Here is a 13,982-nt window from a genome sequence, read left to right as displayed (position 1 = left end):
CTTCAGCAGGCACTTGCATGCCACGCTTGCACTGAGGCTGTGTGAGCTGTTAGCAATCAAACCACCACCGCCACCCCCACACCAGCAGCAGCCAAACCCTCCCCTTCTCCCTACCCCCCTGCCTAAGGCTCCCCAGGAAAGCTACTGAAACCTGGACCTCCACCAATGTCGTAGCTTACCACCTGAGAGGGCCTAGAATCAAAATAAAGTAACACAATGCAAAAATTAGAAACACTATTTATTGTTTTCTATTAAAATAGGGCGCTCTCGTAAGAAAAGAGTGTGCAAAGAGTCTTCCCTCCCCTTCTCCCTACCCCCCTGCCTAAGGCTCCCCAGGAAAGCTACTGAAACCTGGACCTCCACCAATGTCGTAGCTTACCACCTGAGAGGGCCTAGAATCAAAATAAAGTAACACAATGCAAAAATTAGAAACACTATTTATTGTTTTCTATTAAAATAGGGCGCTCTCGTAAGAAAAGAGTGTGCAAAGAGTCTTCCTACACCCTGGACTTCCTCACTTACCCTAGCAGGCTGGGACTGTTGTCACTGTGGAGGAGGGAATGTTTTCCACCCACTCCTGGGAAACTCCGTTACTCTTGTCTTACTTCTGATTACTTTCATGTGTTTAAAAAAAAAGTCCAAATCCAACCATTGACAGGCTCTCTGTTGCTAGGCATAGATGCCCAGTCCACCTGGACAGACAGATGCGGGCCTCAGGTCCACATCGCCACACGCAGCCCAGGCTGAGGTGCACCCTGGAAATCAGGCAGGTGTGCCCCCAGCTAACGGCTGAAGATGACCCCGGCTCCTGACCCGCTGCCTGGAAGCATGCATGGTGCCGCTGGCGTGAGGCTGGGGTCACTTTGCGAGGAGCGTCCTGGGACATGGCAGGGCCAGCAGTGGCGGGTAGGCAGCAGTCCGGGCACAGGGGCTACCTGGTCTAGAAGCTACATATTTCATCTCTAAATCCTCTTCAGATCCCTTCATTGACAAGAGTGAATTCAAGTTTCGAAACAGCACACCAAGTTCTACAAGGTAGAGGTGTCATTAAGGCCACGGTCTCCCCAAGTCCATGCACAGAGCTCTGATCCCATCGTCCCCCTTCCCTCACCCTTCAGGATGCCCTAGTCCTGCCCACTGCTCCTCCTCGGTGTCAGCCTCCAACATCCGGAAGCTCTGAGCAGCCTTCGGCCTCACAAGTTGGGAACGGCCCAATTAAGGAACTTCATGGCAACTTCAAAGCCAAGGAAGCAGGCCTGAGAAGGGGTTGGGGGAAGAGAAAGGCCAGCAGGAGAGTGATTATTTGTAGGTCTTCACACCCTCCCTGCACTGTGCTGGGCTGACCCTGTCAGGACCAGAACCCCTCCCTAACCCCACTGCCTCCCCAGCCAAGGAGACAGGCTGGTCTCTCATTCCTCAGAGGAGAAGAAAATGCCTGTCCTGTGACTGCCCCCTTGTGAAGGCCAGGACAGGAAATCAAAGCCTCTCTCACCAAGTCCAAAGGCAAATCTTCCTGACAGCTTCAGGAACGGGGGCGAATAAGGAGGCTCTGGCTAAGGGTGAGGTTTTGGGAAAACTGAGTCCTGAATCCAATCCCAGGAGCAAGCAGACAACAGTCCGATGCATCCTGCTGAGCCCCACAGGGAAAGCACAGCCCCCAGCAGCTACTCACAGCATTGGCTGGGAAGGCCCGGATCATCACTGCGTTGAACCCCTTGTACAAGGACGTGACGCCCTCGTTCTGGATCAGCTCCCTCAGCACGTCTCTGAAACCATTAGGATATTTCCCAGGTGGTGCTGTGGGAAAGAACCCAACTGTCAAAGCTTCAGGAAGCTTCTTGACCGGACCACGGCAACCTGCACGGTGACGACCGAGTAGTTACGTTTTCCCACAGGGTCAGGACCAGCAGGGGGTCGGGGACTCCTGGCAGGTCACCCTGGACCAGTCCACAGACAACACGGGTCACCCTGGGACAGAAGAACAAGTGCCTGGGTCCTCAGAGCCAAGGGAGCAGAAAAGAGGGCTGAGAAATAAAACAGCCCTTCTCTTCACGTGGGCGAGGGAGAGTGGAGACGCAGTGACCTCTGAGCTCTCCTTGTGATCAGACCCTACGAAAGTGAACCCAGGGTTCCCCGGACACAAACGATAGTGAGGGAGGGTACCCCTAGGGCCTCACGTGCTCGGCAGCCCAGCAGTGGTCAGGACCGGGACCCTGTCCAGAGCCACCCCCCACCCCACCCTCCACTCACCAGTCTGGAAGCGGGACTTGAGCACATCTGGGGGGATTGCCACAGCCCAGTTGAAGATCCCTGCGATGCCCCCAGCCACCAGGATCCGAGGTGCACTAAGTTCACTGACACTGCAGAACACCAAGCACAGCCCCAGTCAGATGGAGGCCGAAGGTGGTGGTCAGCCCTCCCTCCTGAGTGGACCGGCCAGCTAGAGGGAGGCAGCGCCTGGCTGCAGGGAGGAGGCCCGAGCTGGGCAGCTGCTGTTCCTCATAGGAGGTTTTAGGCCTTGTTTCAGGTGCACGCTCCACTGGGTGAGCCAGAGAGAAAAGAGTTAGGGCCCTTGGCAGCTGCAGGAGGAAAGCAGACCCATTCACAGGAGGGGCAACGTGGCTGTAAGTCCTTCTGTCCTCCTCACCTCTTGCCCTCTGGAGTGAAGATATTTTTCAGCCACTCATATGTCATGAAATACATCCCACTGGCTGGAACGTCTGTTAGTGGCAAGAAACAGGTGTGTTAAGGTATATTAAATTTCCCGTGATGTCTTTCCTCTTTCTTTCCCTGTTTATTTATTTATTTATTTATTTTTAAGTAGTATTTTATTCAATTTTATTCATTCATTCATTTATTTTAATTTGACCAGAGAGAGACAGAGAGAGAGAGGAAAGTGAGAAAGCAAGCCACCAGGTCCAGGACTTGAACCACGGTCAGCCATGTGGGAGTGTCCAATGTCTTAACCACCACGCCACCTGCCGGTCCCTATCCCTGTTTATTTTCACTTAGACAAGGTCTCATATGTCGCAGTCCTGCCTCGGCCTCCTGGGCAGTCAGGACCACAGGCACGCACCTATGCCAGCTTCCCCACACATTCTCTTCGTTGTTTTGTTTAATTTGCCACAGGATGCGTGCACTCAGTGGAGAAAGACAAAGAGAGGGCGAAAAGAGGGTGAGAGGGAAAGTGAGAAACCACCCCTGGGGGGGAATGACCACTCCATAATCCCTTCTCATTCTTTTGGGATTCGGGGCACACGTGCACAAATGCCTGGCATGTTTTTCAAGTCACTGGGTCCAGGACTCAAACCACATAGCCAGCCACGTGGAATCTAGCTGCCTTAACCACCACACCACTGGCTGGAGCCCCCCCACTTACTTTTTTTTTCTTTTTGTTTGGTTATAAACAACTTAAAAAAAAAAAGAATGATTTTATTTATTATTATTTTAATTTGCTACAGGGCACTCACATTCACCAGAAAGAGACACACAGAGAGAGAGGGAGAGATAAAGTATGAAAGCAAGCCGCCAGGTCTGGGACTCAAACCGCAGTCAGGGATGTGGGAGTCCAGTGCCTTTAAACACCATGCCACCTGCTGGCCCCCCGAAGTCACTATTTCCTCCCACTTGTCCCTCCAGCCCTGCTCTCTATCTGCCCGTGATGCCCCTCCAACCACTGTCGTGACGTTCACCCACAGACACTCAGGGAAGACGGAATGTGCCCTATCCTCATTGATGTCCCTCTGTGGCAGAGCCATCTTGGTTGGGCTCCTCAAGCAACCTGAGGTGGAGAGCCCCAAAGCTTACCTCGCATGAGGGTGAGCACAGTCCCTTTGTAGATGCCTCGGATCCCAGACTCCTGGTACAGCTTCTTCGCACAGTCCAAGGCCCCAGCGTACTTGGTTTCCCCGGAAGAAGCCTGAATCTGGGAGGGAAAGGAGTGTCATTCAGTCCGAAACAACAGCGCCCGTCAACAGACCCAGCAGGTTCCAGGAGACTAGGAAGTGAAAAAGGAAGTGGTCGTTACGTGTTAGACCAAGAGCTCCCTATCAAATCCTCACGTCTTTGAGACATGCCCTGCTGGGGAACGTGCTATGAAGTAAGACTAGGTGAAAATAACAAAATACACACGTAACAGACGAGAAATCGAATCAACTGAAAAGGCTGACAGTAAGGTGAGGAAATCTAAAGACAAAAGCATTCCCAACAAAGCTAGGGAAAAAGACAAATCTGTTAGTCATTTGCTTATTTCTCTAAAAAATATCCAGTGAGCACTAACTCCATTCCACGCCTAGCTGGCCATGAGGCTTGGTTAAGAAAAAGTAAAATGAGGGCAGGGGCAGCAGGTGGCATGGCAGTTAAGGCACTAGCTTCCATATGGCCAGCTCTGTGGTTCGAGTCTCAGACTCAGCGTCTGGAGAGACAACAGGTGCATGTGCACCCAATATCCCAGTGGGAGAACGGAAGAGAAGGGACTGTGGCATGGCCAACCTTCTGGAAGGTGATTTCTTACTTTTCCCCTGTCTCTTTCTGTGTCTCTGTCTCTCTGGTGAGCACATATGCCATGAGGCAAAACACCTAAAAAAAAAAAAAAAGAAAAAAAGAAAAAGAAAAAGAAAAATCCTGTTAGAAAATGACCAAAACACACAAAATTTCACCAAAGAGGATACATGAGTGGCAAATGAACACATGAAAATATACTGAACGTGTTTAGCTATTAGGAAAATACAAGGTATTTTATATATACCTATCAGAATGGCTAACATAAAAAAAAAAAAAAAACAGTGATAGGCAGAGCACAGTGGCATGTGCCTATAATCCCAGAAACTCAAGAAGCTGAAGAGAACCACGAGTTCAAAGCCAGCCCGAGGAACATGGTGAGATCCTTTTTTTTTGGAGAGGTTTTTGCTATAGGGCGCATGCGCTTGCCAGATAGACAGAGAGAGACATAGAGACAGAAAGTGAGAAATCACCCCCCAGAGGGGATGGTCACGCTGCAATCCCTTCTCCTCCATTCTCCTCTCGGGATCTTGGGCACGCACGCACATGCGCCCGGTGTGAGTTTTAAGCCACCGGGTCCGGGACGCGAACCGCAGTCGACTACATGGGAGTCCAGCGACATGGCCATTACGCTAACTGCTGGTTCCCATGAGATCCTTTTTCAAAAAATAAAATAATAATGGTAACACCAAAAGGTGGTAAGGATGCGGAGAGACTACTCAGACGTTGCTGGTAGTAATGTAAACTGTACAGTTTGGGGGCCAGCCTGTGGTGTGGTAGTTAAGGAGTCTGGATTCCCGAAGGCCAACTGTGTGGTTTGAGTTCTGGACCTAGAGGCTTGAAAAATACACCAAACATGGGAACCAGCAGTTAGCGTAATGGCTATGTCGCTGGACTCCCACGTAGTCGACCGCGGTTCGCGTCCCGGACCCAGTGGCTAAAACTCACGCCGGGCGCGTGTGCGTGCGTGCCCAAGATCCCGACAGGAGAATGGAGGAGAAGGGATTGCGGCGTGACCATCCCCCCTGGGGGGTGATTTCTCGCTTTCTGTCTCTATGTCTCTCTCTGTCTGTCTGGCGAGCGCACGCGCCCTAAAGCGAAAAATCCTCTCTAAAAAAAAAAAAAAAATACAGCAAACACACGAGCGTGCATGCCCAAAATCCCGAAAGGAGAGAGAAATGGGAGAGAAGGGACTGTGGCATAACCATTCCCCATGAAAGGTGCTTTCTCACCTTCTTCTCTTTGTCTCTCTCTGGAGAGCACATACACACTCTTATAAAATTATATAAATAAAGATAAACAAATAAAACAGTTTGGTAGTTTCTTTAAAGACTAAAGATACAGTTACCATACACTCCTGGGCATTTTTCCCCAGGAAATGAAGGCTTCCTTTTTTTTTTTTCCCATAAAAATCTAGGCATACAAATGTTTATAGCATTTACTTATAATAGTGCTGAACTAGAAACAACACAGATGTCCAGACTGTACCGGAACGTTACACTGTGAGACAACCATATTATAAATATTCAGCAATAAAAAAATAGTGAACCACTCATCCATGCAACAATCTAAATGACTCTCTCGAAAATTACACTGTGGGGCCAGCAGGTGGCGTGGTGGTTAAGGGTGCGGGACTCCCACATGGTGGAACACAGTTCAAGGCCCAGACCTGGCAGCTTCCTTTCTCACTCACTTAAATACATTCTCTCTCTCTCCCTCATTGTGTCTCTCTCTGGCCAAATTAAACTAAGTAAATGAATAAAGTTAAATAATTCTTTAAAAAAAAAAACAAAAGAAAATCATACTGCATTAAAAAACCCCAATCCAGGGGTCAGCACAGTTTCAGTCCTGGACCTGGTAGTTAGAAAATCACACAGAGGGGATCTGCAGATGGCATGGTGGTTAAGGGTGCTGGTCTCCCACATGGCTGACCGTGGTTCGAGTACTGGACCTGGCTGCTTGTTTTCTCACATTTTTCCCCTCTCTCACTCTGTCCCTCTCTGGTTGAATTAAAATGGATAAATAAATAAATAATAAAATAAAGTTAAATTAAAAAAATAATTCTAGAAGATCACATGGAGTACATGTGTGTGCATGCCTAAAATCCCAAGAGGAGAATGAAAGAGAAGGGACTGTGGTGTGGCCATCCCCTTGGGGGCTGATTTCTCACTTTCCTTCCTGCTGTCTCTCCCTGCCTCTCTCTGGTGAGCACACATGCCCTTATGAGGAAAAAAAAAGCCAAACCTAAACTTTACAATATTATATGATTCCATTTATATTAGGTACTTCAAAATGTTCATGGAAAAATGAAATTAAAGTATGAGTTTAGGGACTGGTAGGTGGTATGTGGTATGTGGGCACTGGACTCCCACATGGCTGACTGAGATTCAAGTCCTAGACCTCGTGCCTTGCTTTCTTACTTTCCTTCTGTCTGTTTTTCTCTGGTCAAATTTAAAAAATAATAATAATGATAAAATAAATTTTTTAGAGGGTTTTAGCCTTAGGGCACATGTGCTTGCTGGAGAAAGACAGAGACAATAAGAAAGAAAGTAAGAAATAACCCCCCCAGGGGATGGCCACACCACAATCCCTTCTCCTCCATTCTCCTCTCAGGATCTTGGGCACACACACATATGTGCCTAGCGTGAGTTTAAGCCACAGGGTCCGGGACTCGAACTGCGGTCGACTATATGGGAGTCCAGTGACATAGCCATCATAGCCATTATGTCAACTTCTGGTCTCCCAGTGAAATAATTCTTTAAAAAAAAAAGGGACCAGTAGGTGGTGTGGTGGTTAAGGTGCTGAACACTCACATAGCCAACTATTGTTTGAGTCCTGAACCTGGTGGCTTGCTTTTTCACTTTCCTTTTCTCTGTCTGTCTCTGGTTAAATTAAAAAATAATAATAATAACAAATGGAATTAAACAGTCTTTTTTGGGGGGAGAGGCTTTTGCTATAGGGCATGTGTGTTCGCCAGAAAGACAGGGACAGAGAGACAGAAAGCAAGACATCATCCCCCAGAGGAGATGCCCATGCCATAATCCCTACTCCTCCATTCTCCTCTTGGGATCTTGGGCACGCATGCACTCGTGCCCGGTGTGAGTTTAAGCCACCAGGTCTGGGACTTGAACCGTGGTCGACTATGTGGGAGTCCAATGACAATGTCCAGCCACTACGACAACTGCTGGTCCCATCCCTTTTAAGTTTTTGCTATAGGGTGCATGTGCTCGCTGGAGAGAGAGAGAGAGACAGAGAGACAGAGAGAGAGAAAGAAAAAGTGTGTCACCCAAGGGGATGGCTACAATCCCTTCTCTATTCTTCTCTTGGGATTTTGGGCCCACAAGCACAGGAGGCATTTTTTTTTTTTTTAATTTTTAAGATTTTTGCAGTAGGGCACTTATGCTTGCTGGAGAGAAAGACAGAGACAGAGAAAAGTGAGAAGTAACCCCCTTGGGGGTGGCCATGCTGCAATCCCCTCTCCTCCTGGGATTTTAGGCATGCACCCAGAGAAATTCCCAAGCTGCAGGTCTTGGACTCAAACTGCAATGAGTCATGTGGGAGTCCAATGCTCTGACCACCACGCCACCTGCTGGCCCCGCCAGTATGTTTTTCATGGATTCAGACCATGCAGTTGGCCATGTGGGATCCAGCCACCTCAACCACCACACCACCGAATGGCTCTAGTTTTTTCATAATACATATTTTCCATGACCTTTTTAAAGACTCCTCATATAGCATTCTTGAAGTTACAAAGTTAAAGAAATAGAATACACTCTAAAGGGCACTGAGCTTTGGGGCAATTAATAGACATGAGGCATCTTGGGCAGGAACAGCCTCCCTTCAATGTCCACTGAGACATGACTCACCTGCCAGAGTTCCAGAAGTGGGTAGGTCTGGGCTGATGTGTCACTGTTGGTGACATTTTTGTTGGTTTGTTATCCTATCCTGGTTCTTGATACTCCTACCCTGGCTTCCATGTTCCTGAAAACCTTGAAACGTTTGCACACCTGACCTGAAGCCTTTATAAAGGGTAAAAGGACATAAGCACGCACACTGAGGTGCACACTCTAAGCACTAGCCACCTCCCCCCCCAGAGCACCCTCACCTGTAACAGGCACTTGATTCGTTCTCCAGGGGTCATGATTCCTGTGGTGAATACGCCAGATAACATCCCAGCAGCAAAGATCTGGGGGTAGCTACGTGGAAAACAAAAGCCAGAGGCAAGCAACTGTGATTAATCCCCCAGGACAGGCGCAGGCCCAGCAAAGAGGATGGTTTTATAAGAAACAGTAAGGGGGGCCAGCAGGTGGCATGGTAGATAGAGGCACTAGATTCCTACATGGCCAACTGTGGTTCGAGTCACAGACCTGGTGGCTTGCTATCTTACTTTCTCTCTCTCTCTGTCTCTCTCTGGTCAAATTAAAAACAATAATAACAAATGGAACTAAATAAGTAAATAAATAAAGAATTCTTACAAAAAGAAAGAAAGAAAGAAACAGTAAGGGGACCAGCAGATGGTGTAGTTACGCTGCTGGACTCCCACGTAGTCGACTGTGGTTCAAGTCCTAGGCCTGGTGGCTTAGAATTGACGCTAGACGCATATGTGCACCCTGAGAGGAGAATGGATTGCAGTGTGACCATCCCCCTGGGGAGTGGCTTCTTGCTTTTTGTCTCTTTGTCTCTCCAGTAAGAGCATGCACCTTATAGCAAAAATCTCTTAAAAAAAGAAAAGAGAAGAAAAGAAGAGGAAAGAAAAAAGAAAAGAAAAGAAAGAAAAGAAAAGAAAAGAAAAGAGAAAAGAAAAGAAAAGAAACAGTAAGTATGTGGACTGGCAGAAGCCCAGCTACGATAGATCAGATTTGACACAAAAGTCAGGTCCTGGGAACCAGCAGTTAGCGTAATGGCTATGTCGCTGGACTCCCACATAGTTGACCGCGGTTCGTGTTCCGGACCCGGTGGCTTAAAACTCACACCGGGCGCGTGTGCGTGAGTGTCCAAGATCCTGAGAGGAGAATGGAGGAGAAGGGATTGCGGCGTGACCATCCCCCCGGGGGGGTGATTTCTCGCTTTCTGTCTCTATGTCTCTCTCTGTCTGTCTGGCGAGCGCACGCGCCCTACAGCGAAAATCTCTCCAAAAAAAAAAAAGTCAGGTCCTCTGTATTTTCGGATGTCAAGCAAGGGTCTCAGAGCCAAAAGCAATGGGAACCTGGCACCAAGGCCCCCCTGCCATTAGGTGCACACTTAGAATCTCCGACCCACAGGAGAATCTTTATAAGGAGACATGGTTTCCACTCCTGGCCTGCACTGCACTGACTATCGACAAGTTTCCAGATGGGAAGAGTGGGGTGTGTTGTTCTCATGGGGAGTTTATTGTAGCTGGGGCCAGCAGTGTGGACTGGACTGAAAAGCTGACAGCATAGGAACGCATGTAAAATGCTGGTTGTTGGGGGGAAAAGCCTCTAACCCAAGATCTGAGTGTTAGCCAATTCCAGTTTCCCACCAATCTCACTTCCCCTGGATCACGAAGGGCCCAAGAATATTCTTTTCTTCGTAGACTTATTCATTTTATTTATCACTATTATTTTTTCAATTTTATCTAAGAGTGACAGAGAGAAAGAAGGCAAGCCACCAGGTCAGGGACTCAAACCGTGGCTGGCCACATGGGAGTCCAGCACGCTCACCACCACACGACCTCCAGCCCCGGGCCTAAGAATATTCTAAGCTAAGACTCCAGTGGGACAGCTTCAAGGCTGGGGCTTCAGAATGGCTGTGGTCACCTCTGCAGGCTGCGGGGTAGCCAGGTCACTTGTAAGGACTGTGCTGTACCGTGCTGACAGAAGCCCAGACCGGGATGGTACCGCGGTGTGGGTCATCACTGGCCCCCTCAGAATGAACAGGTTGGAAGAGGAGTCCGAGAAGCTCCTGACATCTATCACCCACAGCAATGGTGCCACCTCCGGCACCTTCTTCTACCTGGGGTTAGTAATACCAACATTGTCTGGAGGCAATGGGGCGCAAAGATACGTTCAACATTTCAGCAGAGTCCGTACGACTTAGCAGATATTGCTGAAAATCTTCACCTGCTGCCCTGAGCCTCGGGGCCCTCCTGACTCCAAGCCTTTGCCAACTGAGCCTCAGGCCAGTCCCATCCAACAGGAGTCTGAGATGTGGATAGCAGATGCCAAGTAGTGGCAAGGAGACATCCACTATAGATCCTTCCCTCAGGCAGGGCCCCAGGTGCAACAGCCCTGTTCTCCCTTGCAGTCACCCCAGGCAGAGCCCACGGGACTGAGGGCTGAACAGTCAGGAGACATGCTTTCCTACATGGCCAGCTTCCCTCACTCTGGTGAGCACACATGCCCTATAGAAAATTTAAAAGAACCATGCAGGGCCAGGAGGAGGTATTGTAGTTAAGGCACTGGACTTCTACATGGTTGACCATGGTTCGAGTCCCAGACCTGGCAGCTTGGAATCACAATGGGCATGTGTACATGTGTGCCCAAAATCCCAGGAAGAAAGTAGAGAAGGTATTATGGCTACGGCATGGCCATCACCCCCAAGGGGAACGGGGAGGATTTCTCACTTTCCCTCTCACTGTCTCTGTCTGTCTCCAATAGCAAAAAACCTAAAAACAAAAAACAAAACAAAACAAAACAGAAAAACTACTCACACACCCACATTTGGGGCCACTTGTGACTATATTGGGTCGTTGGGAAAGTAAGGATGCATTTTTGCATAGAAATACGGCATGACTTTCCAGATGACCTAAGAGATGCTGGGAACATTTCGAGGGTCCCAGGCACTCCAGAAATTTTTTTTTTAAGAGGTTTTTGCTATAGGGCGCGTGCGCTTGCCAGACAGACAGAGACAGAGAGACAGAAAGCGAGAAATCACCCCCCAGGGGGGATGGCCACACCACAATCCCTTCTCCTCCATTCTCCTCTCGGGATCTTGGACACTCACGCACACGCACCCAGGTTAAGTTTAAGCCACCGGGTCTAGGACACAAACCGCGGTCAACTACGTGGGAGTCCAGCGACATAGCCATTACGCTAACTGCTGGTCCCTCCAGAAAGTTTTATGTTACGAGCATCTCTTTGTCCTAGACCCTCACTCAGCCTGCTGTGGCCTGAAGTGACAACATGGCATAATCACATGGCATCCTGGGCTTCCTGCTGTGAGCTCCTGGATCCAAGCTTAGCCAGCCTCTGTAGGTCCTGGGCTACCTGCAGACTCTCCAAGGGGCTCTCACCTGCGTGGCTCAGACTGAGGCACCCTGTCATGTATGTTTCCACCTCGAATCCCCCTGGATCCCAAGGACGGCATCGAGTGCTCCAAGCCTGTAAGTACTCACCTGAGCACATCTTCTGGGTGCTTCTGCTGCAGTTTCTTCCCCAAACCAAACCCAAAGAAGCACACAGCAAACATGGGGGTGACCCCAATGATAGGGGCAGCCATGCCCCGGTACAGCCCTGTGATGCCCTGCAAGGAATCACAGAAGTAGAAGCTGTTTACAGACATTGCCACCCTTCATACCACTTCCACCTGCAAGTAGTACATCCTTCAACCTGGGCTTCTTCCACTTCTTCACCAAGCAAGAAATGCTTTCAAAAGGAAGAAAACTAGGCCTGGTGGTTAGGGGAGCTAGATCCCATATAGCTGATTGTGCATTTAGAATCTGGGCCCCAGTGGCTTGAAAACATGCCAGGCCTTGGTGCATGCCCCAAATCCCAACAGGATGGAGAAATGAAGAAACAGTTCTCTAGGGACCAGCAGTTGGCGTAATGGCTATGTCACTGGACTCCCATGTAACCAACTGCGGTTCGAGTGCTGGACCTGGTGGCTTAAACTCATGCCGGGCGCATGTGCGTGCATGCCCATGATCCCAAGAGGAGAATGGAGGAGAAGGGATTGTGGTGTGGCCATCCCCCCAGGGGATGATTCCTCGCTTTCTGTTTTTCTGTCTCTCTTTCTGGTGAGCGCATGTGCCCGATAACAAAAACCTCTCCAAAAAAAAGAAAAAGAAACAATTCTCTCTGTCTGGGGTGAGTACACATGCCTCTGAGAAATTAGAAAAATTTTTAAAAAGAAGAAACATAGCCAGCCCATGGCCTGGTGGTTCAGGCAGCTGGATCCGACATAGCTGGCTATGCAATCTGAGTCCTGGATGTGGTGGCTTGAAGAACTTGCTGGGCATGTGAGCATGCGTCATCATTACCAAGTGTACTGATGATACAATGTACAATGGTATTGGTGGTAGCCAATAAGTAATTGGTTAATTAGATGGATAGGGATCCCAACCAAACAAGGGATTATAGCAAACCAAGGAAAAGGAAGACCTGTGACCTGAGAGATGAGGGGTCCAGTCCCAGGGATAGAAGCGGATTTCCAGGAGTGGTGCAGTGGACAGGGGATCAGGGAAGCAGTCTGTCTAGGTGGGAGTAGGAAGATAGAGGATTCCAAGAGGGTGTCTTCAAGAAAACAAAGGCAAAGAACACACACTGCGGCCTTGCTGTGGTGGCAACCGGGCTAAGGTGCGGTGCACTGCAGGCCGAGATCATATGGGGGCCCCTTCCTGGTGTGGCCTGAAGGCGGGGTGTGGTTACATGTGCCTGTAATTGCAGTGACTCAGGAGTGAACTCAAGGCTGGTCGGGACACTAAGCGGACCAGTGTGACAGGGCTGGGCATAGGGTACACACCTGCAATCATAGCTGGGAGGCCGGAGGAGGATGGTGGCATAGCAAGAACGTGTCTTAAAAAACAGGGCCAGCAGGTGGTGTGGTGGTTAAGGCACTGGATCCCACATGACTATCAGGTTTGAATTCTGGACACAGCAGTCAAAAAAAAAAACACACACACACACAAAAACCCCCCAAAAAACCCCAAAACAACGACAACAAAAAACCACTAGACATGTATACATGCGTGCCTAAAACCCTGAGAGGAGATGGAGGAGAAGGGATTGCGGTGTGGCCATCTCCCTGTGGTGGTGCTCACTCTCCCTCTCTCCCTGTTTCACCTACCCTATAGCAAATTACCTTTTTTTTCCCTAAGAATTTACTTGTTTAATTTTATTTCTTTATTATTTAATTTAGAGAGAGAAAGTGAAAAAGCAAGCTGCCAAGTTCGGGACGCAAACCATGGTTGGTCATGTGGGAGTCCAGCGCCTTAACCATCATGCCACCTGCTGCCCCTAGCAAATTACTTTAAAAAAAAAAAATGGGGAGAACCAGCAGATGGTGTAACAGTTACGTCGCTGGAATCCCACATAGTCGACCACAGATTGAGTCCTGGACCTGGTGGCTTAAAACTCAAGCTGGGCATGTGTGTGTGTGTGCGTGTGTGCGTGTGTGTGCCCAAAATTTCGAGGGGAGATTGGAGAAGGTATTGCTGCATGGCCATCCCCCTAGGGGGTTATTTCTTGCTTTCTGTCTCTTTGTCTCTCTGGCAAGCACACGTGCCCTATAGCAAAAACCTCTCT

General features: G+C 49.0%; 1 protein-coding gene across 2 annotated transcripts in view; it reads right to left on the bottom strand.

Moving 5' to 3' along the window:
* Nucleotides 1–419: 419 nt before the first annotated feature.
* SLC25A20 (solute carrier family 25 member 20) overlaps nt 420–13,982 on the bottom strand; it is a 19,141-nt gene continuing 5,578 nt past the window's right edge. Inside the window, exons 3-9 of one of the 2 annotated variants that reach the window (XM_027769319.1) lie at nt 11,855–11,982; nt 8,606–8,696; nt 3,808–3,925; nt 2,648–2,720; nt 2,251–2,360; nt 1,673–1,857; nt 420–1,256 (exon numbers count right to left, since the gene is read on the bottom strand). In XM_027769319.1, coding sequence (XP_027625120.1) covers nt 1,194–1,256; nt 1,673–1,857; nt 2,251–2,360; nt 2,648–2,720; nt 3,808–3,925; nt 8,606–8,696; nt 11,855–11,982 — 768 coding nt within the window. In that variant the 3' untranslated portion in view covers nt 420–1,193. The remainder of the gene's footprint in view (nt 1,257–1,672; nt 1,858–2,250; nt 2,361–2,647; nt 2,721–3,807; nt 3,926–8,605; nt 8,697–11,854; nt 11,983–13,982) is intronic. The other variant, XM_006170992.3, reaches the window with a different exon arrangement.

Source organism: Tupaia chinensis, unplaced genomic scaffold, assembly GCF_000334495.1.
Source record: "Tupaia chinensis unplaced genomic scaffold, TupChi_1.0 Scaffold149184_1, whole genome shotgun sequence".
NCBI lineage: Eukaryota > Metazoa > Chordata > Mammalia > Scandentia > Tupaiidae > Tupaia > Tupaia belangeri.
The sequence above is the reverse complement of the archived record's forward strand: the minus strand, read 5'-3'. Positions and strand labels throughout refer to the sequence as shown.